This window comes from Megalops cyprinoides, chromosome 1, assembly GCF_013368585.1.
Source record: "Megalops cyprinoides isolate fMegCyp1 chromosome 1, fMegCyp1.pri, whole genome shotgun sequence".
Lineage (NCBI taxonomy): Eukaryota > Metazoa > Chordata > Actinopteri > Elopiformes > Megalopidae > Megalops > Megalops cyprinoides.
The window spans coordinates 1,481,922-1,508,260 of NC_050583.1; the positions used below are offsets into that span (position 1 = coordinate 1,481,922).

The 26,339-nt window shown below is 48.9% G+C and overlaps 1 protein-coding gene across 1 annotated transcript; it reads right to left on the bottom strand.

Moving 5' to 3' along the window:
* On the bottom strand, window positions 1–26,310 carry nploc4 (NPL4 homolog, ubiquitin recognition factor). The gene is made up of 17 exons (XM_036551888.1): window positions 26,138–26,310; window positions 24,838–24,918; window positions 20,685–20,794; window positions 16,020–16,265; window positions 15,811–15,859; window positions 15,340–15,434; window positions 14,959–15,082; window positions 13,635–13,814; window positions 12,480–12,566; window positions 11,226–11,297; window positions 10,969–11,095; window positions 9,823–9,983; window positions 8,984–9,055; window positions 6,657–6,749; window positions 4,294–4,410; window positions 3,453–3,555; window positions 1–2,783 (listed from the first exon to the last, which is right to left on the bottom strand). The coding sequence occupies exons 1-17, from the start codon at window positions 26,150–26,152 to the stop codon at window positions 2,626–2,628; spliced, it is 1,890 nt and encodes a 629-aa protein (XP_036407781.1). The 5' UTR covers window positions 26,153–26,310; the 3' UTR covers window positions 1–2,625.
* Window positions 26,311–26,339: the final 29 nt, after the last annotated feature.

The window sequence follows — 26,339 nt, forward strand, 5'->3', positions numbered from 1 at the left end:
AAAACCCAGCACTACAGCATACACGTTTCGGGAACTCCACCGGCGCTGCGCCCGAAAAGCGGGCACAGGCTCGCGACAGCGCGCGCTTTAAACCCATAAATAAGTGTGACGTGCGCGAGGGGGTGGGTGTCACTCCAGTCCAAACCAGCCTCGTTTTACTCTTCATCTTTTTCAGTGGAAAACGGCTGAGCAAACTTACAAAAAAGCAGATATCTGAATTCATACAAAGCAAAGCGCGTAACCCTCCCACCCCCAACTCCAATCCTTCCTTTATGAACCTCGCAAGCACAGGAACACATTTCAATTCAACTCTAACGAGAAGACCGTTCTCCGAAAGTCCCGTTCTCCGAAACGTCAGGAAATACATTCTTGGAATACTTTGCCTGCGTTGTAAGTGAAAGGAAGGCCCCTGAACTTAAGCGCCAATGCTGAAAAGACCAGAGTCTCTGTATACGTCCAGGAACTCCACTTCAACCAAAGCCATCAACGATGCAGCAGATGAACTTTTCAGTTTGAATTTTATTTCAAAAGGTAAAAAGCTGACTTTTCCAATCAAATTAAATATGCTACATAGCCCACACACATAATGAAGGAACACACCACCAGTCAGTCTTCTACCCTGATAAGTGCATGTCTGTGAGGTCCATGCTAACCTAGCAACAGACACATTTATGCATTTAGTTATTGATCAAAGAAGTCAGGATTCAGTGGTGTACTTTCACAAGCACCGTAAGAGTAACCTTGTTTTTTTGTTTCTGAAATGACAAACTGTGCAGTGGACATCAACAATGTTTCAAATGTTAATTTATTTCATTTGGAATGAGTTTTCATTTTCGCTTTTTTTGCATTCGACGAGGAGCAGAGGGAAAAAGTGTTGACTGAAATTCAGCTGCAGCTCCTCAGCGACCCCCCCCCTCCCCCACTCCCCCCACGTGCATCTCACAGGTGCAGAACATATTGGACTAACAAGAAAACAAGATCCACTGATGTACTTTTTTTTTTTTTTTGGAGAGTGCTTGGTCTTGACCTCTGACCCCCCCAATGAGTTGAGCAGACAAAGCACACCTGGAAGTCTTTGGAGGTGCAATCAGAACACCTCATTTTGGGAATATGAGTGGAGGGGCTACCCACACTGCTCCCCCTGGACCGAAGGCGGAGGAAGAGGAGAGCACGTGAGACAGAGGGAGGGGGGAGAGAGAGAGTGCAGACACCGCAGAGGGGGAGAGAGGAGGAGGGATCCTGGAGAGACCGGAGAAGGGAGCTGAAGAAGGGAGAGGGCAAGTGGGAGTACAGCTGGCATAGGGGATGCAGCTGGAAACTGCTCGTCGCCAACAAATCAATCTGCAGAACAGGGGCAGTGAGGGGGCGGGGGGAGGAGGGGGTGTGACACGAGAAATGGTAGCACAGTCTGCCACAGAGGCCTCAGACCCTCAGGGCCCGGAGCACGTCACGCTGGTGGGGGTGAAAACCGCACCCACACGCAGATCATTCCAGTCCAAAATACAGCCAAAGCCAAAAACCACACCTTCCTTCACACACGAGAGCAGAGCACCGGTCCAAACCCACTAAAGATCCGGGAGCAAAAGCACCTGGAGGAAACGCAAGCGCAAACCGCCCGGATGTGCTGGGGGGCTTCTACGCGTCCAGTCGCTGCAGAGACCCAGGTCCCCCCCCCCATCGCAGGGGAACTCGCCTGTGCTCAGAGACACACCTGCAACCTGCACCGTCACCTGCTCTCAGATTCAGCCCAGGGTTAGAGAACTGAGAGAGACTGGGCGTCAGAGAGAGAGAGAGAGCCAGGTACATGGGTGATCTGCACAGCTGTTGACAGGCAGCAGGAACCCAGCATTACATCTTAAAGCAATGAGCACAGGCCTCTACAGGTATTCCAGCTACCTGTCTCTCTTTACTGCAGTCCTAACTCAGCCTCAAACCAGAATACTGAACAAAACTGAATGGGTTTTTTTTCCAATGTCATGACACAACTACAATCGAAGGAAAAAGAAAATAATGAAAACCCAACAAAACAAACCCCAATGCTTCATCTGTAATTAAATAACAGCATCATTCTTCAAATGCATATTTACACAATCTGTTTCAGGACAAATGCGGGGATAAGAGGAGTTGGGGGGTGGGGGGGGTGTTGTTTGGATGAGGTGGGAGGGAGCAGGTGGAATTCGACCGCTTGGGGTCTAGCTGCCATCCCTTATCACCTCAGCATCAGCCTGGTCTAAGGGCTGAGCTGAGCTTCACCTAAATTTTGTTTTTGTTGGTGTTGGGGGGGCAAAGGTTTCCTCAGACTTGCCCTTGTCTGAGGTGGGGCGGTGGGGGGGGGGTCTGGGGAGGGCAGTTTAGTGATTAAGGAAAGGAATATTACAGTAATTAAGGTGATCAGTCTACACAGTGACATCATTTGGAAACGGACAGGTGACACCGGGTGCATTGCCCGCCCACGCCCGCACCCCCGCACCCCCCACACCCCGAAGGCAGCCTGTGAGATGGTGGTTGGGGTGTCGGGGGGAGAGTAAGAGACACCCTTTCTTGCAGCTGGTCCCCGTGCGATGATGCGGCTGGCGGTGGGGCTCCCCCTCCTCCCGGGCGTGGCTGGGCGTGGCTGGGGGGCTTTTAGCTGCGTGGCAGGCTACACATCTCGCAGTGCTCTGTTCCGGGCTGGTTCATGAAGGTGCAGTGCAGGCAGGACCACATGGCGGAGGACGCGGGGACAGAGGGCCCCCCCATGGCTCCGTACTCGTGGGGCCCAGATGGCTGCCCGCCCTCCGTACCTGTATGGGGGGGGGGGCACACCTGTCAGAACACACTGCAGGGGCAGAGAGAGCTGAAGCTGAACCGTTACAGCCGAGGCAGGCCTGCAGAGCGTTACCCAACACACACACATGCCATGCCAATGAACATATGCCCTGTTACCCCACCCTAACAGCCTGAACACAATATACATAAGCTACATAACCCTAAACAACACATTTGCGTGCACATTAATAACACACATATTAACACCATACACCTTAATAACTCACATATTAATAACATATACATTAATATCACACGTATTAATAACATACACAGTAATAACATGTATTAATATCATACACATTAGTAACACACACATTAATAACATGTATGTAACACAAATGAACCTCATTCACCCAAAGAACCAACAATAAGCGTGAGGTTTACCACACAGAGAATGTCATCTGGAGCAAATGATGTATGCAGGCCACAATCACAGGCCCATACCCCAACACTCAATCCCAGCAGACCCCATCCATGACAGACTCCGCCCCCAGCAGACCCCAGCCCTGACAGACTCCGCCCCCAGCAGACCCACCCCTGACAGACTCCGCCCCCAGCAGACCCCACCCTGACAGACTCCGCCCCCCAGCAGACCCCACCCCTGACAGACTCCGCCCCCAAGTAGACCCCGCCCCGCTCACCGCACAGCTGCTCGATGGTGGCCCACTGCTCGGACTTCTTCCAGGTCTGAGCCAGCTCCTCGTTGGAGGTCTTCACCGCATCCAGGAGAAGGCCGATGCTGTCCTGTGAGTGTGGGCAGACACAGACTCATATTACCCATAGTCCACCGGGGGCAAAAACTGGTTCAGCGAACGAACTGAGTGCCTAGCTTTGCTCATGGCCTCCTGCGTTTCGTCCCGCGCAACAGGGGGTGGGGGGTGGGGGGGGGGTCCTCAGGTTCCCAAAGCTATGGGGTTCACTGACTGTCTCTAAACTCCTAATGGAGCCCAGCTCTCCAGCTAGACAGTGTTCCCCAGGCCTCCCCACCCCCACCCCGCCGGCCTGATAACCAGATCCAGAGCTCGGGCGGGGCCAGGCCCCATCACGCCATGCAGGAAAGCATGACATCATAGGCCACTTGGGTAGGGGGTGGGGGGCGTTATGTAATCAAAGGGCTGGGTTTGTTATGCAAGGCCGAGTGTTCCTGGATAAACACTCCAAGAAGCAACAGCAAAGAGGAGGAGAGACAAACAGAGAGATGGGCTGCGTGGCCACTGCAAGACAGGAGAAGGAAACACAGGATCCTACACTGTAATATATTCACTAGTGTTACTTCTTTATTCACTAACACGAGCCGAGGCAGAGAGAGAAACGCCTTGAACCTCCATGTTCTTGACATTGCACTGAAGGGGTGGTTCCTGACAGAGGAATGCAGGCACAGAGTGAAAGCTTCCAAGAGACAGTGAGGGACACGAGTCCCACCCTGAGGGCAGATCAGTGCAGTGCATCCACCACACGACACCCTGCCGGCACGGCACTCACCTTCAGGGGCATGACCTCATTGGTGACCAGGAAGAGCAGCAGGTGGAAGTCAGACACTACGTCCAGGAAAACGGATGACGAGCTCTGGGACAGGTACGAGGCTAAACTGTGGAAGTCCTGGAGACACGCGCACACACGCGCGCACACACACACACACACACACACACACACACGCACGCAGCACACACACACACGCAGCACGCATGCACAAACACACACACGCAGCACACACACGCAGCACACACACACACACACACACACACACACACGCACGCAGCACGCATACACACACACACACACACACACACACACACACACACACAGCACGCAGCATGCATGCACACACACGCAGCACGCATGCACACACACACACACACACACACACACAGAAAGGACACAGAGTTAAACACCACCTTTCATTTTCCCAGCGCTCCACAAACAGGAAGTTAAATCCCTTCTGCAAGGCTTTGGGGCTTCCACACTTATTAAACCGTTCTTTGTGGAACTTTGCACAGAAAATGACCATGGAATCCAGGACTGGCCAGGTTAGCTAGCTCCTAATCGTACCTGCATACTAATGAATACTCCCAGCCAGCATGCTGAACGTGATTTGGACTTGAAGGACACAACCATATGTTCTATGACATATTCTATGGATACTGACATTTCATCATAACAAATTTGATTAAAGATAGCTAACTGGTAGCGCTGGGCAGTATGACCAAAAATTTGTATCACGGTATGTTTTAAGATTCTGGCGGTTTCATGGTATATCATCACGTTTTTTTTTTTTTTTTGTGGATGACTCGGCCTTTATATAGGTTTGTGGCTTATTCTACTGTCAGGAGTACACAGAATATAAAAACATTTAAATTTCATCATATATACAATGAAGGCTTTGATTACTATAGGGTGTGCTTTGCCCCACAAAATGGCACAATATATGAAGAAATCAGTGTGCATGAAACAGTTGCAGAATGTAAAAAAAAATTATTGTGCAAACTGCAACATAGTAAAAACACAACTTAAAAAAATATTTATGCCAACAACTTTAACATTGCTTCCTTTTCAAAACAAAACATTTTAAGATAGTTCTATGACCTATAACTGCAGACACAGCTCCTCTCTTGGGCACAAGTCCTTCTGGTGCATCTCCGGTCTCACTTTCTTCATAGTGACGGAGCCCCTCCCAGCTGTTAACAGACTGTTATGCTACCTGGCTAGCTAGCGAGCTGTACCTAGTATGCTGTTCGGCAGTGAAATTTTGTAAATGTAAAATTATTAGTGTTACACAGTGGCGGCTGGTGAGCTGGAAACAGGGGAAGTGGAAACACTACCTTTAAATCTATCATTACTTTTAACCTGTTCCCCTTTATCCTCCTTGACTAACAATATAACAAATAATTCAAAATAAGGCTGGGTGATATAGCTGTTGTGATACATCGAACAGCTATTTTTAGCGCAATAACAGCTATCCCTGGTATGTGGCGTTAGGTTTTTTCCATATGTTTTTCAGTGGCTGCGGGTGAGCTGGAAACAGGGGAAGCGGAAACGCTACCTTTAAATCTATCATTACTTTCATCCTGTTCCCCTTTAGACTCCTTGATTAACAATAAAACAAATAGTTCACAGAATAATTTACACCAATCGTAAATAAATGATTGCTCGCAAAACAGCGCGATTGTAAATTACGTTAAATGCTCATGACACATCACAGCTTTTGTGAAGTCTGTGTTCTAAGCGTTATTGTTCATTGCATTCAACCTAACCTGAAAGTTTATTCTCAGTAATTGAAATCGATTTAACTAAATTTAGCTCCGTTTTATAATTTGAATTTTTTAACACAAGAAAGCTATTACTTGAAACATTTAAGAGAAAGCTTTAGGATTACTTGCCACTTAATTATTCAAATTGCCATCCTTGTTATTTTGAACATTTAAAGTAATTTAAATCGATAAATGCCATCCTTGTTAATTATACAATCTCACGTTATCGCTTTCGCTAGCACACAAACTAGACAATCTGTGCTGTTTCGCGAGCGATCATTTATTTACGATTGGTGTCGATTATTCTGTGAATTATTTGTTTTATTGTTAATCGAGGAGGGGAAAGGGGAACATGCAGTTCCATGTGAGCAGTGATGTCAGAGTGAACATGAGAGATGCGCCGCATGCAGAAATCAGCACTGATACGCCATGTAGTGCGCTTCATCACAGTCACAACCTCCACCACACAAAGCTAACTGAAGGCCCTTCATTTCAGTTCAGTACAGAGAGCTCAGAAAAGGGGGATGATTAGTGATGGGAGGCACCACTGCTGGACAACCAGCAGCCGAACCCTTGGTTACGGGACGAGGGCGGTACCTGTGTCTCTCCCAGTACGTCCCGGTTCTCGATGGGGAATCGGTGGGTGGAGGTGAAGGTGTAGACAGGGTCCTTTGGGAAGGTGGTGGTGATCTGTGTGAGAAAAGTCAAAGGGTTGAAAATCAGGACAACTTTGCCGCAATGTTACATGGCTGGGGTATGCTTGCATGTAGAGCCTCAATATGACGATCCTTGTCGAGCACTTTTAAAACACTACACTGCTATGCCGGGCTTTTATTTGTTACGCCCACAGTGGTGGACACAGGACTCAGTCTGGACAGTATCTGGCCGCTCCTGAGCCAGACGCACTGGGCAACGCCAGACACAGCAGCCCGACCCTGCGGAACCTGCATCCCTCAGCATCTCACTCTCACACAGCCTGAGGCCAGCAGCTACATGCCCTGCATCCCTCAGCATCTCACTCTCACACAGCCTGAGGCCAGCAGCTACATGCCCTGCATCCCTCAGCATCTCACTCTCACACAGCCTGAGGCCAGCAGCTACACGCCCTGCATCCCTCAGCATCTCACTCTCACACAACCTGAGGCCAGCAGCTACATGCCCTGCATCCCTCAGCATCTCACTCTCACACAGCCTGAGGCCAGCAGCTACACGCCGCGGGAAGACAGACCGACCCTGGTCATCGGCATATGGCTGTGAAGTAAAACCTGGAAAAGCTCAGGAGGACCTGGGGGTGAAACACCACAGGCAGCCGGGGATAGTTTTCCGTTTGACCAATGGGAATACCACGGTGATGTCATCACAGTCTGTGAGAAAAGCACTGAGAGCACCCGGGGTTACATAAGCCGTGCATAAACATCAGTCAGGCACTAAAGCTGGGTTTCATTAAGCGCTGGCCGCAGTTTCTCACCCCACTCAGCACAGGACTTCTGTTGCCTCCACTATCTGCTGCACAGACATCTTTCACAGGCAACAATGTATCAGGAGACATGACTACCATCCTTCACTGAGAGCAGAGTACATGACCTTCAATGAACAAAGCTTCACTGATTGCAGTGTCACATGCATAACCATGATCCATCACACACAGAAGTGTCATATAACGCACAATCACAATCCTTCACAGACAAGGTGTCACATGACACGAGGAGACTTCAAGATGTGCTGTGGCTGGGTCCATCTTGCTTTCCAACACACTTCATTCATGCAAACTTTCACCACTTCCCCTTTACCTCCCTTGTTATTCTGTTTGTTGAAACAAAACAAAAAAAAACACTATAAATGTTTTAAGAAGTGTCTGGTTTGCAACAGAAAGGCTGCCATCAGCTGGAGATGTCTGTGCTGAATCCTGGCGGAAAGCGGTCGGCGCTTGTGGCTCCTCGGTAAAGCGGTGCCGCTGCGCCAGTTTGGCGCGGGCGCGGGCTCGGGCGGGGCACGCCAGCTTCCCCGCGGCGCTCTTACCGCAGGGCTCAGGGCGCCAGTACAGCATGGCACTGCACACGCACCCCATCACTGAAGCTTTTACATTACACTGCATTACAGGCATTCAGCAGATGCTCCTATCCAGAGCAACCTGCGTCCGTTACAGTCATTTTTTTTTACATTTTTGGGTTAAGTACCTTGGCCAAGGGTACAGCAGCAGTGTCCCTTTCGGTTGAGTCCTGCTCCTTAGCCGCCCTAGCTGTGCTTCCATTCTCCGAGAGGTTTTTTACACAGTATACACATGTCTAAATACCGGTGTCTCTGATCAGGCAACCTCACCGAAGCGTGCCACCTTTAGCACACTGCTGCCCTCTGTGCCGATCTGTGGGAGTTTTTACTGAAGCAAGGAAGTGGTTTCACAGTGGAGAGATCTCCATTTCCATCCACGGCGTCACACTCTGAGAACGCATCACACCCTGTTACAACATCACACCCACCCTGGACCACGGGATTCTCAGAGGTGGAATCCCATAAGCACAGACAGTACAGATGTTCATGCTTTAATGCTGTTGTTCTTGGTTCTCAGCACTGTCCTTGAAACATGGAACAAACCAAAATGTAGTATGCTGTAAAATTCTTAAGCCAACCGTTATTCAATAAAAATAAATAAAACAATCTGGTTTGGTTATTTGGGTGTTGTCATGCAAGCTGCTGGCACTGTGCAGGCTACAATGCCATGGTGCAGTCACTGATCACAGTCCAGCATGGTCTTACAGTTTTATACATCAACCCAAGCTTGGCAGACACGCGGGCACACACACACACACACACACACACACACACACACACACACACACACCTCCACCCAGTTCTAGCCTCTGATGGGTCATTCCAACAGCGGACAAACAGAGTTGTTGCCGTGGACACTCGTCATGGATACTCACGTCTATAATCAGATACTCCACAGGAAGGGGTCGGGCGAGGTATGTGATGTCATTGCCGAATTTGTCTTTGTCCTGTTGAGAGGGGGTGGAAGAACAAATAAAACAGTCAAAATACACACGCATGCACCCACGCACACAAAATCCAAGCATGTGCACATGCACACACACAAAATTACAGACAGAGAAAGACACATGTGCACGCACAGCGGTGTGCAACATGGTGAGCGTGCCTATACACTGGCACGAGCAGGAGGAGCAGCGGTGAAGTGGCGTAACCGTGCAGCACTGCCGAAGCAAACACTCCCAGGAGTGCTCATTTTGGCAGCGCTTTTAAATTTAATGCTAGTCTTACTCTTTTGACCAATATTTGTTTGAGTCACATTTTAATCTAGCTTTTCACACACACTCAGCACTTAGGCTTCTATTCCTATACCTTTTCTTGCTAAACCCACGAAACACCTAACACAGCTATTGCCAGCTTCTATACTGGGGATCTAATAGATCTAACATATGGAATTATTGGGTCAACTGTTTAATGAATTAACAAATCCAGGAAAAGCGTGTATGTGTCAATTAGTAGTCCATTCACTGTGTGTGCGTGTGCATATGTATGCGAGCATGTATGTGTGTGTGTGTGGTGTGTGCATGTGTATATGTGAGTGTGTGTATGTACGCGAGTGTGTGTGTTTGTGTGAGTGTGAGTGTGAGTGTGTGTGTGTGTGTGTGTGTGTGTGTGTGTGTGTGTGTGTGTGTATGTAAGTGAGTGTGTGTGTGAGTGCTTGTGTGTGTGCTTGTGTGTGTGAGTGTGTGTCTGTGTATGTGGGGGTGTATGTGTATACCTTGTAGAAGACGTCTGGGACATACTGCTCTGTGCTAGACTCCTTGGCATACCCCAGCTCGGGGGCGTCCCGGCAGGGAAGCAGACACTCGTCCCGAACCAGAGCCATGCACTGATTGGACACCTGGTAGCCCTCGAAGTGCACCTGGTTATCAGGACCCCCTGCAGAGAGAGGAGGTGTGGCTCAGCGGAGATGCCCATCCTGGGTTACTCAGCACCAGATCACCCAACAGTACATCACTGCATTTCAGCGATCAGCAGTGTTGCTGACTAAACAGCTGTGACTTATACATAGAGAGAAGGTATTCTAACAAGCACAATCCACGACTCAGTCCAGGGCTCCATGCTTAGTTTGAAATGTTGTTGCCACGCTGGACAGGCAGTTATAAGTTTTTGGCTGCCCGAATGGACAACACGATTGCCATGTTTTAACACAATACATATTGGATCAAAACCTCTTCATCTGTGATTTTTGGTTATCCCAGCCAACTGGAAACAATTAATGTCAAACCCTGACAGTCATGACTCTGATCAGCTATGAGCACATAAGCCAACCTTAGCACACATGCAAGACAGACAGTTACAGTAAGCAATCTAAGAGCACATGTTCTACGAGAATAAATATCACATATTTTATAACTGTAGATCAGCTGTTGTCTTGTTTTTGTATGTTTATTTTATATTCCACGTGTCGCTGGTCTGCAGCATCTCAGCCGGGCACAGAAACTAGGCACAGAAACTCTCCTTACCACAGCCAAAGGGATACTAACCCCCACAGCCAGACAGATCCAACTAACCCCCACAGCCAGACAGATCAAGCTAACCCCCACAGCCAGAGAGATCCAACTAACCCCCACAGCCAGACAGATCCAACTAACCCCCACAGACAGACAGATCCAACTAACCCCCACAGCCACAGAGATCCAACTAACCCCCACAGCCACAGAGATCCAACTAACCCCCACAGCCAGAGAGATCAAACACCCACAGCGAGGCCTCTGAGGCACAGACTCATCCCGCTACAGGCAGGTGAGAAACACATCCAGCAGCCAGGCGTACGGGGCCTCCTTGGCAGTGTTTGAGCTATTTAACTCTTTGTGGTCTGAGGCGACTCCGCGAAAGAGCCGTGCTCAGCAGGGGGCGTTACCTGTCGCTACGACGGTGACAAATTTGGATCCAAAGTGGCCGTCCGGCGAGAGGCGGCAGGGGTTGGGCTGCCGGTTCTGGAAGTCTCCGGCCGTGATGCACTCCTCCGCGCTCAGGAAGTACGAGTCCTGGACAGGAAGTTCCCACAGGCACTTGAGCACAAAGCATGGTCACAAAGCGAGACCATTTCTCAAACAGCCCGTGGATCACGTGTTCCTCTCAGGGCCTGGTCCTGGGCCGCAGGCGCGGGAATCTCACCTTGTTCCTGGTATAGCGCACTGTGCCTATCCTGGTGTCCTCTGAGAGTAGGTCTGTGAAGATCCACCCCACCTGAAAGGCAGGTGTGAAGGACAGGCTGAGACAGAGAACTTCAGATCACATTCATTCAACTACCAAAACACAACCTGTACTCACCCTTGTTCTACACCACTACTTTCACTTAAACTGCGGAACCAATACACAGTGCAATATACAGTGTGAATGTGTGTGTGTGTGTGTGTGTGTGTGTGTGTGTGTGCGTGCGCGTGTGTGTGTGCGTGCGCGTGTTGGCACGGTTGCATGCCTGCGCTTCACCTCGCTGGCCTCATGTTCCGCCACAACCACTCAGTTGGCTACAGCAAGACAAATTTCCAGAAGGTTCCGATTAAGTAAAGTGGATTCACGGGTCTTAGCCCTATGGTGGTTCAAAAGGAAGGAAAGAAAAAAAAAACTCCAACTGCCAACAGTTCTGACAACTGATAAAAAAGGCACCTTTGCCGTTTCATCCTTTGATCGGACTTCCTATGCATTCCCATAATCCCCCAGACGGGCCAGCTCCTCTGAGGGCATATGGAAGCTGTCAGACCGTGAGGTGGGAAGTCTGAGGAATTCTGGGAATGTCCCGTGGCGATTGTTGCCAAAAGGACGCTGCTTTGACCTGTGCGCTGCGCTGGGACCTGCCGCCCAGCGGCTGCTGTGTGCAGGGTTAAGCACCAGTCCCCCCGCTGGACTGACTCCCAACCAGAGGAACACAATGGCTTTAGTATCTGTACAGAGGTGCAGTTTAGCGGTAAAATGGCATGCCTACCTAAAGGGCCAGTGTAGCGGTACCAATATTTAGCTCTGAGGCCAATTTTACCTGCAGGAATGCTGTACCTTATCAAGACCCAATTAAGCAGTAAAGGGGTGTAACTGTAGCTTATGACGAACCATTTCAGCAGTGAAGGGGTGTAACGGGACCTTACGAAGGCCCAGTTTAGCAGTGAAGGGGTGTAACAGGACCTTACGAAGACCCAGTTTAGCAGTGAAGGGGTGTAACAGTACCTTACGAAGACCCAGTTTAGCAGTGAAGGGGTGTAACAGTACCTTACGAAGACCCAGTTTAGCAGTGAAGGGGTGTAACAGTACCTTACGAAGACCCAGTTTAGCAGTAAAGGGGTGTAACAGTACCTTATGAAGACCCAGTTTAGCAGTAAAGGGGTGTAACAGGACCTTACGAAGACCCAGTTTAGCAGTGAAGGGGTGTAACAGTACCTTACGAAGGCCCAGTTTAGCGGCGATCTCCTCCACTGCTGCAGCCTTGGGATCGTCCACTAACTCCAGGCTGTTCTGAGTACCGATCTGAAACAGCCAATCACACAGTCAGTGAGCGCCCCACTTCTGCCAGGCACAGGTTGGTATGAAAGGACAGGGATTCTGGGAGCAGGGCAGACTCCCCCACCTGACCGCCAGCAGCCTCACGCACGCTGCCTCTCACTGCAGCCCTCTGATTGGCCGGGGTAAGTAGGTGTTTTGTGCGAGTGAGCCGTTCTCCACACTCTAGCATGATTCTCGCTGTTTGTCAATGAGTCCATTGAGCTAATAAAACCTCTTACTGAACGTGCCACCAACGGGGAACACCACGTTCAGTACTGCAAACAGTCCATTCAAACTAGACTGGTCCACTCAACTGGTGTTTAACCCTGGGAAATCTGCATTTTCAGCTGGAGCAAAACCACAGCACACAGGAGCTCCACAGGCCACGCGGAGGACCAGCTGTTAGCAGCAGGAAATCCTGTGTGCACCTATAGCAGTCCAGAGTAGCATGTCCCATGCTCCTACGCCTGTCTGTAGCAGTGCAGGATAGCGTGTGCTACGCCTGCCTGTAGCAGTGCAGGATAGCGTGTGCTACGCCTGTCTGTAGCAGTGCAGGATAGCGTGTGCTATGCCTGTCTATAGCAGGTGCCTAGTGTTCTGCTTTTGCACCTTGGTTATTGCAAAATTATGCAAAATTAATAAAGTATTTCTTATTCTTATTCTTATGGATCCCAATGGGATTTAAATCGCCTGACTTTCATTGGCCAGCTCACAACCTCAACCTCACCCTCACTGGACAAAGCCCTCATGCTTGCTGCCAGCGATAAGCAGCATTATCCTGTTATCCTGTGCCTCCAGAATATTCTCCCCACACTAATCTCAGCCACAGCACGTAGGTCAGTGCAAGTCTTCATTCATGTCAGTGCTGCTGTAATGCGTTTGCACTGGCAGCGCATTTCCGAACAGTGTATCTGCAACACTGAAATGGTGTTTGCTTGTATTCTTTATCAGTGGCATATGCCATGAAAAAACAGCAAAAGGCAGCACCCTGCTGTTCTCCTTCTAAGTGAAGCTACTGCCCCCTTGTGGAGGACTCATGGTAGCGCAGCTCACCTGGGGGGGCTCGTAGATGGCTGCCACCTCGGCGCGGATGCCCAGGGGGATGTCCTTGTGCTCGGTGTAGCGGCCGTACAGGAAGCCCATCCTCTGATTTCCCGTCTTCCTCCAGAAGTCCAGGAAACGGTCAGCAATGGTGTGGTTCTCGAACATGATGTTGTCCACATGTCTGTATTTCTGATAGAAATACCACACATATACATTACATTAAATTACTGGCGTTTAGCAGACGCACTTATCCAGACCGACTTCCATCAATTACAGGTTTTTTGCAATTTCTACAGCTGGATATTTACTGAGGCAGTTATGGGTTAAGTACTTTGCCCAAGGGTACAGCAGCAGTGCCCCCGTGGGGAATCGAACCAGCAACGTTTTAGTTACAAGTCCTGCTCCTTAGCCACTATGCTACACTGCTGCCCAACCTACACACACAAACACACACACACTTGTTTGTCTGTATGCATTTGACAAGCATCTCTACAAGGTGCTTCCACTTTGATAGAGGCAGTGAGGTGAGTTTACCTGTCTGTTGGGTAATGATTCTGTTAGAAGCAGTCAGGTGAGTTTACCTGCCTGTTGAGCGTGACGGCTCTGTGAGACAGGCAGGTGAGTTTACCTGTCTGTTCAGCGTGATAGCTCTGTGAGACAGTCAGGTGAGTTTACCTGTCTGTTGGGTAATGATTCTGTTAGAGGCAGCCAGGTGAGTTTACCTGTCTGTTCAGCGTGACGGCTCTGTGAGACAGGCAGGTGAGTTTACCTGTCTGTTGAGCGTGACGGCTCTGTGAGACAGGCAGGTGAGTTTACCTGTCTGTTCAGCATGATGGCTCTGTGAGACAGGCAGGTGAGTTTACCTGTCTGTTGGGTAATGATTCTGTTAGAGGCAGCCAGGTAAGTTTACCTGTCTGTTCAGCGTGATGGCACTGTGAGACAGTCAGGTGAGTTTACCTGTCTGTTCAGCGTGACGGCACTGTGAGGCAGCCAGGTGAGTTTACCTGTCTGTTCAGCGTGACGGCACTGTGAGACAGTCAGGTGAGTTTACCTGTCTGTTCAGCGTGACGGCACTGTGAGACAGTCAGGTGAGTTTACCTGTCTGTTCAGCGTGACGGCACTGTGAGGCAGCCAGGTGAGTTTACCTGTCTGTTCAGCATGATGGCTCTGTGAGGCAGCCAGGTGAGTTTACCTGTCTGTTCAGCATGATGGCTCTGTGAGACAGTCAGGTGAGTTTACCTGCCTGTTGAGCGCGACGGCTCTGTGAGGCAGTCAGGTGAGTTTACCTGTCTGTTGGGTAATGATTCTGTTAGAGGCAGCCAGGTGAGGTTACCTGTCTGTTCAGCGTGATGGCACTGGGCTGGCACTTTGTGCAGATCCCCTCTGGCCAGGGTGGGTGTCCCTCACAGCCAGACTTGATTTTGCAACTGATGTTCTCCAGGGCTACAAACTTCCCTCTGACCAAAGAGAGAGACACGGTAAACGTGCACACACACACACACACACACACACACACTCACAAACTCACACACACACACGCACGCACACATACACACGGCCCAATATGTCCCAGATGTTGTCTACAAGGCTCACAGACAACAGCCGCATACCGAACACAAACTGTGCCAGCACAAACACACACCCTGTTAGTGTTAATGTAGGTCGCCTCAACTCTGCAGTAACACTGGGCACAAACTGTGCGGCTGGCACTCACTTGTCTGCCCCGCCCGTCAGCTTACGGATGTAAGCGTGGAACGACATGTGCTTCACAGGGGGATCCAGGTGGTTCAAGTAGTCCTCGTCAAAGGGCTGTCAATGACAAACATACAGCTGTTAGCCAGCACAGGGCAAACCTGCTGGCTCTGACCACGCAACAGTTCACTCGAGGAGACCGGCACTGAAGCACATGTCCATGTGTGCTTTTAACCCTAAAGTAAGAGCCTTTTTAAATGTGCCTACAATGGCAACCCAAGATTTTTTTCCTTCTTTACGCGAATGACCTGCCCCCCCCACCACCAACGTGCTAACTCCTATTGGTGAGCTCATTAGTGCAAAAGAAGAGACGTCCTGAATGGACCAAAGCGGTAAAATAAAAGAGGAACAGGGAACAGCAGATAAACATGGGCATGTGGCAGCATGAGAAGTGTGGGGTGATGGATCAGGGTTCGAAGCCTCGCCCTTTTACCTCTAACGGTACGCAGTGTACACACTTCCCCATTGGCCCATGTCGACACCTGCGGCAGAGAACGACAAACAGGAAGGAGAATCCATCTTTAACAGGAAGCACATAAAAATGACACAACCCACTAGGCCACACCAGCGCCACACCTTTAACGAGGCAGTGGATACAGCCCCAGGGTTTGAGAGGGCACCGTGACACACATCTGAACTCACAGCTGCGGGTCTCTGTTCCTGTAGATTTTTCCGTCCTGTTTGGCCAGATACTGGTCGATGTCATCCTCGGTGATCTGTGGCGCAGACAGGGAGCGTGGCATTTGCGAGGACGATGACGATGACGATGAAGCAGAGGCGGATGACGTCGAAGGTAATGAGGACGAGGTGTGAGGGCCGGTCACGTCCATGACCTCGCCGGAGGGGCCCGGCGCTCCCGAGGGAAACAGGAAGAGCATGTCACCATGCCTGCAGAGAGACAAAGCCGTCAGAGCACAGGGCACCGTATCATGTGACCAGGGTTAGAGCACAGGGCACCGTATCATGTGATTAGGGTTAGAGCACAGGGCACCCTATCACGTGATCAGGGTTAGAGCACAGGGCACCCTATCACGTGATCAGGGTTAGAGCACAGAGCACCATATCATGTGATCAGGGTTAGAGCACAGGGCACCGTATCACGTGATCAGGGTTACAGCACAGAGCACCGTATCATGTGATCAGGGTTAGAGCACAGAGCACCGTATCATGTGACCAGCGCTGGGCCCAAAATGCCCCACGCGTTACAACAACCGGTTACAAGATAGTTGAACATAACACAACCTGTTACCAAAGAAAACAGATTTCTCTTTTCTTGTGTGTACACAAAACATAAAGGAAAAACAAATACACACACACACACACACATATATGTATCCAACCTGTACAAAAAATAACTAAAACGGGCAGCTGTGTAGCATAGTGGTTAAGGAGCAGGACTTGTAACCAAAAGGTTGCCAGTTCGATTCCTGCACTGCTGCTGTACCCTTGGGCAAGGTACTTAACCCAGAATTGCCTCAGTAAAATATCCAGCTATATAAATGGATAAAACTGTAACTAGAGATGTATAGAGATGTCATTATCTGTATCTGTATGTGTTCAACCAACAACATTATCTGTCTCTGTACCTGTATTCGGACGGTAGACCGGAAGGGGGCGTGCTTTATACCAGAAGTCACGTTAAATCGGGCAAATGTTGTATTTTCTAACCTGATATTCATTGGCAATGCAATTTTTGTGTCTTCAAAGCATCAAATATCTATATACATAATTATATACAGGCTATGTGTGTATGTGCATATATATATATAAAATTAATTCATTAAATAATTATGAAATATATTTCCACATCCTCATACTGTACTTTTCATTACCCTTTTTTTAAAATTTTTATTTTTAACTAAACCAAAGTTTTATGAACTGTCTGAACCCCTCCACCCCCCTTTTAACTTGGGGACATTGTTCAATCAGAAACTGAAAAAAATGTTTTATAACAGCTGACGCACAGACATGTCATTCATGGCTTTTTTCCCCGAATAATAACAAGCAACTTCGGGTAGAAGAAATATCTGTTTCCATCGCATTATCTGTACTTTCCCGAATAACGTGTTCGGATTCGGGTACGTCCCTATCTGTAACCTATGTAAACTGCTCTGGCTAAGAACGTCTGCTACATGACAGTAATGTAATGTTATAATGTAAATTGTCAACGGTAAACAAATTATCAACAAACTCCAAAAGTACCAAACCTCTTGGCACGATGGCACCGGAGAAGGTCAGACGGGTGGGAGAACTAAAGATGGACACAGTGAAAGGGGGAGGGGGGCTGTAGTGTGTGCTCCGAGAGAGCGTCGCCCCAACACCCCCACACAACACACAGCTCACAGGGGGAGGGGAGAACAAAAAACACCAAATACAAAACCGAGGTGTGAGGGAGCAGGAGCAGAGCACACAGCTCCGGATCATGTGACCAGGGCTGGAGTTTAAATAACGAGCTTTTCAGCAGAGAGCTCAGGAAGAGACTGGAAGGACTGGAAGGCAGTGGAAATGACTGGAAGGCAGTGGAAATGACTGGAAGGCAGTGGAAATGACTGGAAGGCAGTGGAAATGACTGGAAGGCAGTGGAAAGGACTGGAAGGCAGTGGAAAGGACTGGAAGGCAGTGGAAATGACTGGAAGGCAGTGGAAATGACTGGAAGGCAGTGGAAATGACTGGAAGGCAGTGGAAATGACTGGAAGGCAGTGGAAAGGACTGGAAGGCAGTGGAAATGACTGGAAGGCAGTGGAAATGACTGGAAGGCAGTGGAAATGACTGGAAGGCAGTGGAAATGACTGGCCACGATGAGAAAACAGTTTTGTGTCCTTAAAAGATTCGTCTGAAAACATATCAATGTCACTCTCACGGTTACTGGCAAATGGCCTCTGCCCTAAATTCAAAGGCATGTCAGAATTAAATGAGAAGGATGGCAGATGATGTCTAAACACCACAGGAATTTAACTGCAGGTCATCAGATGATGATGTAGTTACAGCCACAGACTGGAAATGCGGCACAAGCTTTACATATTGACCACATCACCATGGGAGGGCCTACACACTAGGGATGGTAAGATTCACCGATTCGCATTGGTGCACCGGCATAAAAGTTCACGATGCCATTGTCCCGATTAAAAGGTGTGTACCGGATACAATTTGGGATGAACTCGGGATGCATCGTTTCTAACACCTTTGCATCGGTAAAATCAGATCTATTTATATACAATTATTAGTAGAGGCCCTATGCCTTTATTATTTAGAAATGTGACCAGTACTTTCATATTTAGGTTGATTCCTCCTCTCTAAACTGCTTCTCAAGCATGCTCTCTCATCTCCACTGCTGTCAATGGCCAAGTCTTGCGCGAGGCGTGTCTGGGTGAGTCACAGATTATCATGGAGGAGGAAGAGCTACACGTTCCACTGAATTGCTACAAATAAAATGTTTGGCGACACTTCGGATTTTTCAAGAGAGACGGACAATTCGACAAGACACGTGCAATTTGCTAAATATGCCACGCCGCTATAAAGTACACAGGCAGCACGACTAACACTTTTAGTTAATTTATGATTTGTTGTCTGTTTAAGAAGAACCAAAGGAATAAAATCAAATTATCTGTACCGTATTGAATTGCACCGCATCATATTCTTTTGCATCACATCGTATTGCGTTGAATCACATTGTGTTGAATCAAATTGTACCGAATTGCACTGCATCACAATAGGGGTGAATCGTATCATACGGCATTAGTAGTTGCTTCATATGTATCTTTAATGTATCGGATCGTTGGCAATGCATTGAGATGTGTATCGCATCGGCCTCAGTGATGGAGATGCACATCCCTACTACGCACGCACGCACACACACAGTCAAGAGAACATACACTCACTTACACCTAGGGATGGGAATTGATACGGTTTTCTTAATACCAATGCCATTATCGATTCTGCTTATCAGTCCGATTCTTTATCGATTCCCTTGATTCCGGATCAGTTTTCTGTGTGGGGAAAAAAAGTAGGCGTACACAGGTTTTCAGCTTCATCGCAGCTGTTTTATTATCTCTGAGTCTGAACACAGTGTAGAATGTCTGCCTAATAATATTTGAACATGTTAAAATAAATTACAATGCTCCTTTTCTTAAAAGGATATAACTTGGAAAACAAATATCGAACTGACTGATAAAATAATCAATTCTAACTAGCTAGTTAACTAAAACTGCGAGGCAAGTTGGCAACAGACCAGGGTGGTGATATCGCAGGAAACACAGCTAGCTACATCTGCGGAACTCCTAATACTTATCACACAACCCACAGTACTGATTGCGTTGCGTCTGTGGGAAGGTAACGTTCAATTAATAACAATCTGGTTTGCAAAGGTTCTTTTTTCAGGAAGCGAGTATAGCTGCAGAACAAACAGAGGGTGATAATATCGCAGATGTAGCTAGCTATGTCTCCTGCGACATCACCACCCTGGTCTGGCTAGCTATGTCTCCTGCGACATCACCACCCTGGTCTGGCTAGCTATGTTTCCTGCGATATCACCACTCTGGTCTGTATTTTTTGCCAGTTTTAGCTAGCCATGTAGGTAGCAAGATGACTTTAGCCTTACCTTTCACGAAGTGGTCACTGCATACACAAGCAGTGTCGGACTCTGCTCCACTAGACTTAGGACGGAGGTTTTTGATCCATGTCTGCCACCGTTTCTCTGAGTTTTTTAAACTTCTCCCCTTTGCGTACCACTATTTTCGGGACACAAAAGTAGCCCGTTTTTTTCCCGATTTGATCGGTTGGAACAGCCGTAAACAGCACAAACCATAGGCATTGCTGCAGTGCTGGTGGTCGCTGCCACCTTGCCTCAGAACCCGCCTCCAGCTGCCAGCCCTCCACCTGGAAAGCGCCGGTTTGTGACGTCATATGCAAAGAACCTACGCGCGACTGTCAGAAAACCATGCCGGCATCGATAAAAGGAACCGATAACCTCGGAGGCATGCGATTCCGATGGATCTGACAATTTGGAACCAGTTCTCAACTGGAACCGGTTCTCCATTCCCATCCCTATTTACACCTACATACATATATGCGCTCACTTACACTAACACACAAACACGAACATGCGCAAACACACTCAAAAGGACAAATGCTCACTGAGGCCCACATGCACGTACACATGCGCACACACAAATACAGACACACACACGCACACCCACAAATGCAGACACACACACGCGCACACACAAATACAGACACACACACGCGCACACACAAATACAGACACACACACGCACACACACAAATACAGACACACACACGCACACCCACTTGATCTTGAGGAGGCTGAGTGTCTTGTTCTGGGAAACGATCTCTCCGGTTTTGTTGCGGTTCAGGTACACCGAGAAGCCATTGGAGCTGAAACCAAACTCCTTGGCGACCTGCAGAGGTGAGAGGGAGAGAACTTTACAACACGTACGCAGGGAAACCTTTACCTTACATTCCTGGCATTTAGCAGACACTCTTATCCAGAAACGCTTACATCAATTACAGGTTTTTACAATGTTAACCATTTATACAGTTGGATAGCCACTAAGGCAGTTGTGGGAAGTACCTTGCCCAAAGGTAGAGTAGCAGTGCCCCTGTGGAGAAACAAACCGGCAACCTTTTGGTTACATACTTGCTGTATGCACTTCTGTAAGTCGCTTTGGATAAAAGCGTCTGCTAAATAAATAAATGTAAATGTAAATGTAAAATGCCCTGATCCTCACTGCTACGCTACATTGCTGCCCCAGTGTGTGCAGTGAGAGCGCGTGCAGCCTGGCACTAAGCGTGCTACAGAGCATCTCGTGCAGGTGTCTGCCACTCAGAGCTGCACTCTGGAGGCTCAGCACAGCCGTATACCTGTTCTGAGTCTGACACAAGGAAACTACCCTCCCTGCTCTGATCTCATCACCCCAAACACCGACAAGACTCGCGTCCATCTGCAAAATTAAGCCATTCTGATTTTTAAAAAGGCTTTTCTGGGAAAGCAGTGAAGTACTGTGAATTGCCTTAAAGATGAGCTCACTGGAGAATCAGTCTGTGTGCATAAAACAACATTCCAAAATTCAGGCCTGTCTCTGAGATGCAGAGTCCACAGACATACACAACACACACGACCAGAACAGACACACACGACCAGAACAGACACACACGACCAGAACAGACACACACGACCAGAACAGCCTTCTTTCTGTGGATGAGTGTCTGCTGCATCAGATTGTCTGCCCCACTGTGAGCCAATGTTTATCCTTTATTAGCCTTCATTTTTCCATTTATTTTTATAAATTAAAAATATTTATTTTTAACCAGGCAGCAGGATACAGAATGGACACCTATTTCCAACACATCAAAGCTAAGACCAGATCATCAAACTGCTCTGCCAATGACAACTGCTAACAGGGCAGAAAGAGGTTCACACGCAGGCAGTGAAAACGGCATGGGCAGCCTCCTGAGTGTCGCTGTGGTGACGAGCTGACGGTGGCGCTCACGAGCTCAGCTCCACAGCCCGGGTTCCATCCCTGCTGAGTCGGGGGGGTCTGCAGCAGCGAGCCGTGCGCCGGGCACAGGGGTGGGTACACTGGCTTGCGGGGCGGGAAGCAGCCGTTTGCAGAATGCAGGCGTTTCAGAGGATTGTATCCATCGCCCACCAGGGCTCCAGTGCCGAGGCTGTCGCTGTCAGCCGCGGTATACTACCGTCAGCTCCGAAAGCAGGGTGTTATTTTTGCTCAAAAACAGCAAGGTGCAGCTGTGGTATATGCATGGTGTCATGCCCTTGTGTGATGAAACTATCTATACACAGCCTAAAAGAAGATCCTCATGACAGCAGGCAAATAATCTGTGTGTGTGTGTGTGTGTGTGTGTGTGTGTGTGTGTGTAAGAGAGAGAATATGTGAGGGAGAGAGTGAAATTCAAGAACCCCTCAAGAGCCTTTAATGATCAATATATATAGTCTTCAAGGACCTCATTTGTTAATGTACGCTCTTTCAGCAGACTTCACCAAGAGGTTAACAAGGTATGCTGCCACAGATCTAAACCCTAATGGCATCACTGAAAAGTAATTTCTAGAAAGTTATCCTTACACCCCTTTGAGAAACGGGCCACTGGTAAAATGAGAAAGGCTGGTGATCATCACGGAAAGCAAATATGGTGGTGATGTCACACTGTTTACAACCTGACATGGCTGAATCAGGGATTTGACATGCAAATGTGTGCAAAGCGTATGAAAATGTCATTGCGGTGCGTAAACAGCTAACCTTACAGTCAGCTAACCTTAATGGTACAAACAACCTTGCTTTTGAGCACAGATGTTAGCTAATCAGTGTAGTTATGCAGCTGCCTGGTTAGCAAAGGGCAAAATGTCAGCAGTGGTGAACATGCTCTATGCGCATTTTCATGCCCTGTGAGTGCAGGCTGCAAGCTGCAGTGATACTGGTATGCTTTCTGCACATTTCCCACAAAGCCCTCTGCGGACTGTCATTTTTACATTTTTCTCCCCATTTGGAATAACCAGTGGGGGATCCCCTTTCTTTCCCAGGTTGAGGCGTCCAGTGGCAGGCAGGCCTGTGCTCTCCTCCGAAACACACAGTGCCAAGCATCACCTCCTTTCACACCACAGTCTCCGTGCCACGCCTGCACAGACCTGGGCCAGGGGGAGGCGCTTCACACACAGCTTTACACAGGCAGACTGTGCGTGCTGGGCCGACCAGCAGGGGTCCCTAGCGCGCACGGAGACAGACGGTCCCCTGGCTGACGCTCCCACCTCTGTCCCTGGCTGGGATGGAGCTAGTTTGTTCCACTGTGTGCTCGTGGTCACTGTCAGCGCATTTTGCCCATTGTGAAGTCCTCTATGGAAACAGTATCCCTGGCCGGGTGAATCTGATTTCTGTAGCTGGTTACAGGCATGCAGCTACACATACAAGCCAGGCTGTTTGAAACACAAATCACTGTCATTTGCTGAATGCAGCAGGTATTCCAGACATTACAGGATATGATGGACGTAAAAGGTCAGATGGAAGAGGTCCAGGCATCCACAAAGCGCTCCCGAGTGGCTCAGTCAGCAAGATGCTGAGTGCAGGCTGAGCCCGGGTTCGAAACCAGCTGTGTGTGACAAGGACCACTGCAGCAGAACAAAGTGGTTTCCTTCTACCAGGGACAGGGGTGCGTAGGCTGACCAGAGGTTCAACCTGCAATTTGTCTGGTGCCTGCAAGGGCTGAGGGCATCACACTAATGCCCTTTATAGTTTCATTTGCTGGAAATGTATCCTAGGCCTTCATTTAGGAAAACTGCCCATCTATAGCTGCCAAGAGCTTGGGCAGAGTCCCCCACTGCAGGTCCAAGAATGGGCTCTCCTGTGTGGGACTGGATCCTATCCCCCCTCCGGTGGAGTCCAGACCAGGAGCACCGCACTGCCTGACCAGTGAACCAAGCACAGCCGTTTCAGGCAGCCGTGAGAGGGCTGCTGGAGCGAGCTGCTCTCCTGCTTCACAGTGAAGGCACTGCATTTTTAATGCATGCTGTAGTCTCCTGCTGCCGAGCACCCCCCCCCCTCCATTCGGGAAGCACACATCCGCACAGACCCTTAATCACAGCACCAGATTAATTAGCTGGTCCCACCCCGCCCGTCTAACGCACTAACCAGAGGGGCCCGAGTTCCCATTACTGCGGCCTGGCCTACCTGTGCTTGTTTAAGGGAAAGCAGAGACCAGCCAGAGGTGAATTGCTGCTCCACGCTGTGGGAGATTCCCTGGAGGCTGGGAATGGCTCAGACCTGGCGGGCTATTTTTACCCGGCGCTCAGAGGCGGTGTACAGCCGTGGCCTTCCTGCTGCAGCACCACGCCCCCCCCCCCCGTTCCCGCCGAGTTTCATAAATAAATGAGCACCCCGCACAGCAAGCCCCCCGGCGGGCCGCGCTTCAAACGGGGGGCCTGGGGGGGTGTGGAGACGGTGAACAGCGCGCCTCAGACGCATTGCCGAAACCGTCAGAGGCCGCAGCGGAAATTCCGGACAGGATCAGCGTTTGCTTCAGCCGGCAGCACGGCACAGCGGTGAAAGCCGCTGTGTAACCAGGTGGTTTTAGGATTGATCCCTAGAGAGAGAATCAATCAAGGCACCTTTCCGCCAGTTACTTAATCCTGTTCACTTCCATGCAAATCCAGTGTTTACCCATTTGGTATACACGCACTAAAAATACAATAACTTAATAAAAACTTTAACAAGCTCTGTACTCTGTGTCACTGTGGACATGGATGTCTGCCAAAAATAAAAAAGGGTGGACTGCCTGCAGTGCTTTTATCATTTATACACACAGGGTGATGCTTCCAAAGCAGCGAGCAGATGAAGCCCTCACAAAAATGATCACGACGGGAGGGTCGAAAGGGTTAGCGCGGTGTTATTGCATCCCCAGAAACCTCCGCATCTGTGGTTATGCAGCAACCTACCTTTTTCAGGAAGGTGGCGGCCGTCTCCCTCTTGGTGGACGGAATCTTTTTCATCCCCTCCGGAGACTGGACGCGGATGATCTGGAGAACACGAGTAAAGAAGTTAAAATCTGTCAGACTGTTTACACTATTAGCGCATAATTCACAACAGGTGAAACAGGCTTTTCAGACGCACATGCGTTACCCAGGATAAAGTCAATACGCGATGCAGTTTTAAAAGCCGTTGATTTAATGCTGACAGTTGTCTACTATGAGTACAGAATACAGACATAAATACATGGCACCTTTGTTTTGCAGTTTAATTTTAAAAGACGATCACATCACAGTGAGCTTTGGACAGCTGGCTGGATAGCTACCACGATCAACTGAAACTAGAGATCAGACCGCTGCTACCAGAGGTGTGACTGTGCAAAAAAACAGTGGCGACGCTTGACATCTGGCGCTCAACGGATCTAGACATGCCCCATTAGCCTGTCAGACCGATAACAAGGTCATCAGTTTAACCAGTCTGCAAAAATCCAGCCTCACAATAAAGTTGCGAAGTGAAGCTATAGACACCTGAACTGTAATTTCAATGAATCCGTAAGGACGATGACACAAAGGCAGCAAAGCGACGTGGCTAACGAAGTTCTCAGAAGTTTCGTTCGCCATCTGTGTATTGATGTGAGCTACATTCGGAGAAAATAGCTGTATCAGTATTATCTCACCCAGCTTAGCCAGAGGAGACAATAACTCACAGAAAGTAACTGACTAGCTACTAAGTACCTCGCCTGCAAGTTAGAAAGCTAATCTAAATCTTGTAAAGGAGGTGTGTTAGCTATGACTTAGCTTGCAGGCTAAGTGTAAATACATTTAATTAGCTGGCCATGTTATGTCATTTAAAATTTAGCAAAGCTTGCTAGCTAAGCAACGTTATCACTCCCAAACAGGCAAGTCTGTTTACAGTAACTACCGAGTTAGCATGCTAAGCTAAGCGAGCTAACTGACAATGTTCCTCTTTGTCACACGCGACTTTGCATTTTTCAAAACTGTTCCACAGTTTAACCGAACCTCTCGGCTCGAAACTGCGACGTAAAACTAGTTTATTTAATAAACGAGCTATGTGCAGCTGTTGTTTGGTTTGTTTTTCGTGTATTTTTTGTGTCTTTAGCTCTTCGCGGCCCGTAAGTGTCTCAGCTGGCTGGTAGCTAACTGGCTAGCTAGGCTAAGCTAATTCTGCTGCCTCATCACTCCGGACGGACTTCGTTGCAACCAAACTCGCCAGCAAAAATATTGCACTATCGCTCAGCCCGTTACTTACTATATTTTCTGCCATGCTGATACGGTCTGCCCCCTTTCCCAATGTGCTTCTCAAAGTAAAGCGTGTAAACGCTGTTTTTGTTTTCTAATCTCTTTTTTTCTGATTGTCGGAGTCACCGAAACTACATCTCACTGCTTGGGTACCGGGTGTTACAGTATAACAGCGCCGTAGCCCCTACGCCTCCCCTCTACCATGACCGGCT

Bases quoted from the DNA above. Each gene is read 5' to 3' on its own strand.
- nploc4 (XM_036551888.1), bottom strand. The intron at 16,266-20,684 runs GTGGGTGTGCGT...GTCTCTCTGCAG, and splicing joins CTCAGCCTCCTCAAGATCAA to GCATGGTGACATGCTCTTCC. The intron at 15,435-15,810 runs GTAAAAGGGCGA...TGTCATTGACAG, and splicing joins TACACTGCGTACCGTTAGAG to CCCTTTGACGAGGACTACTT.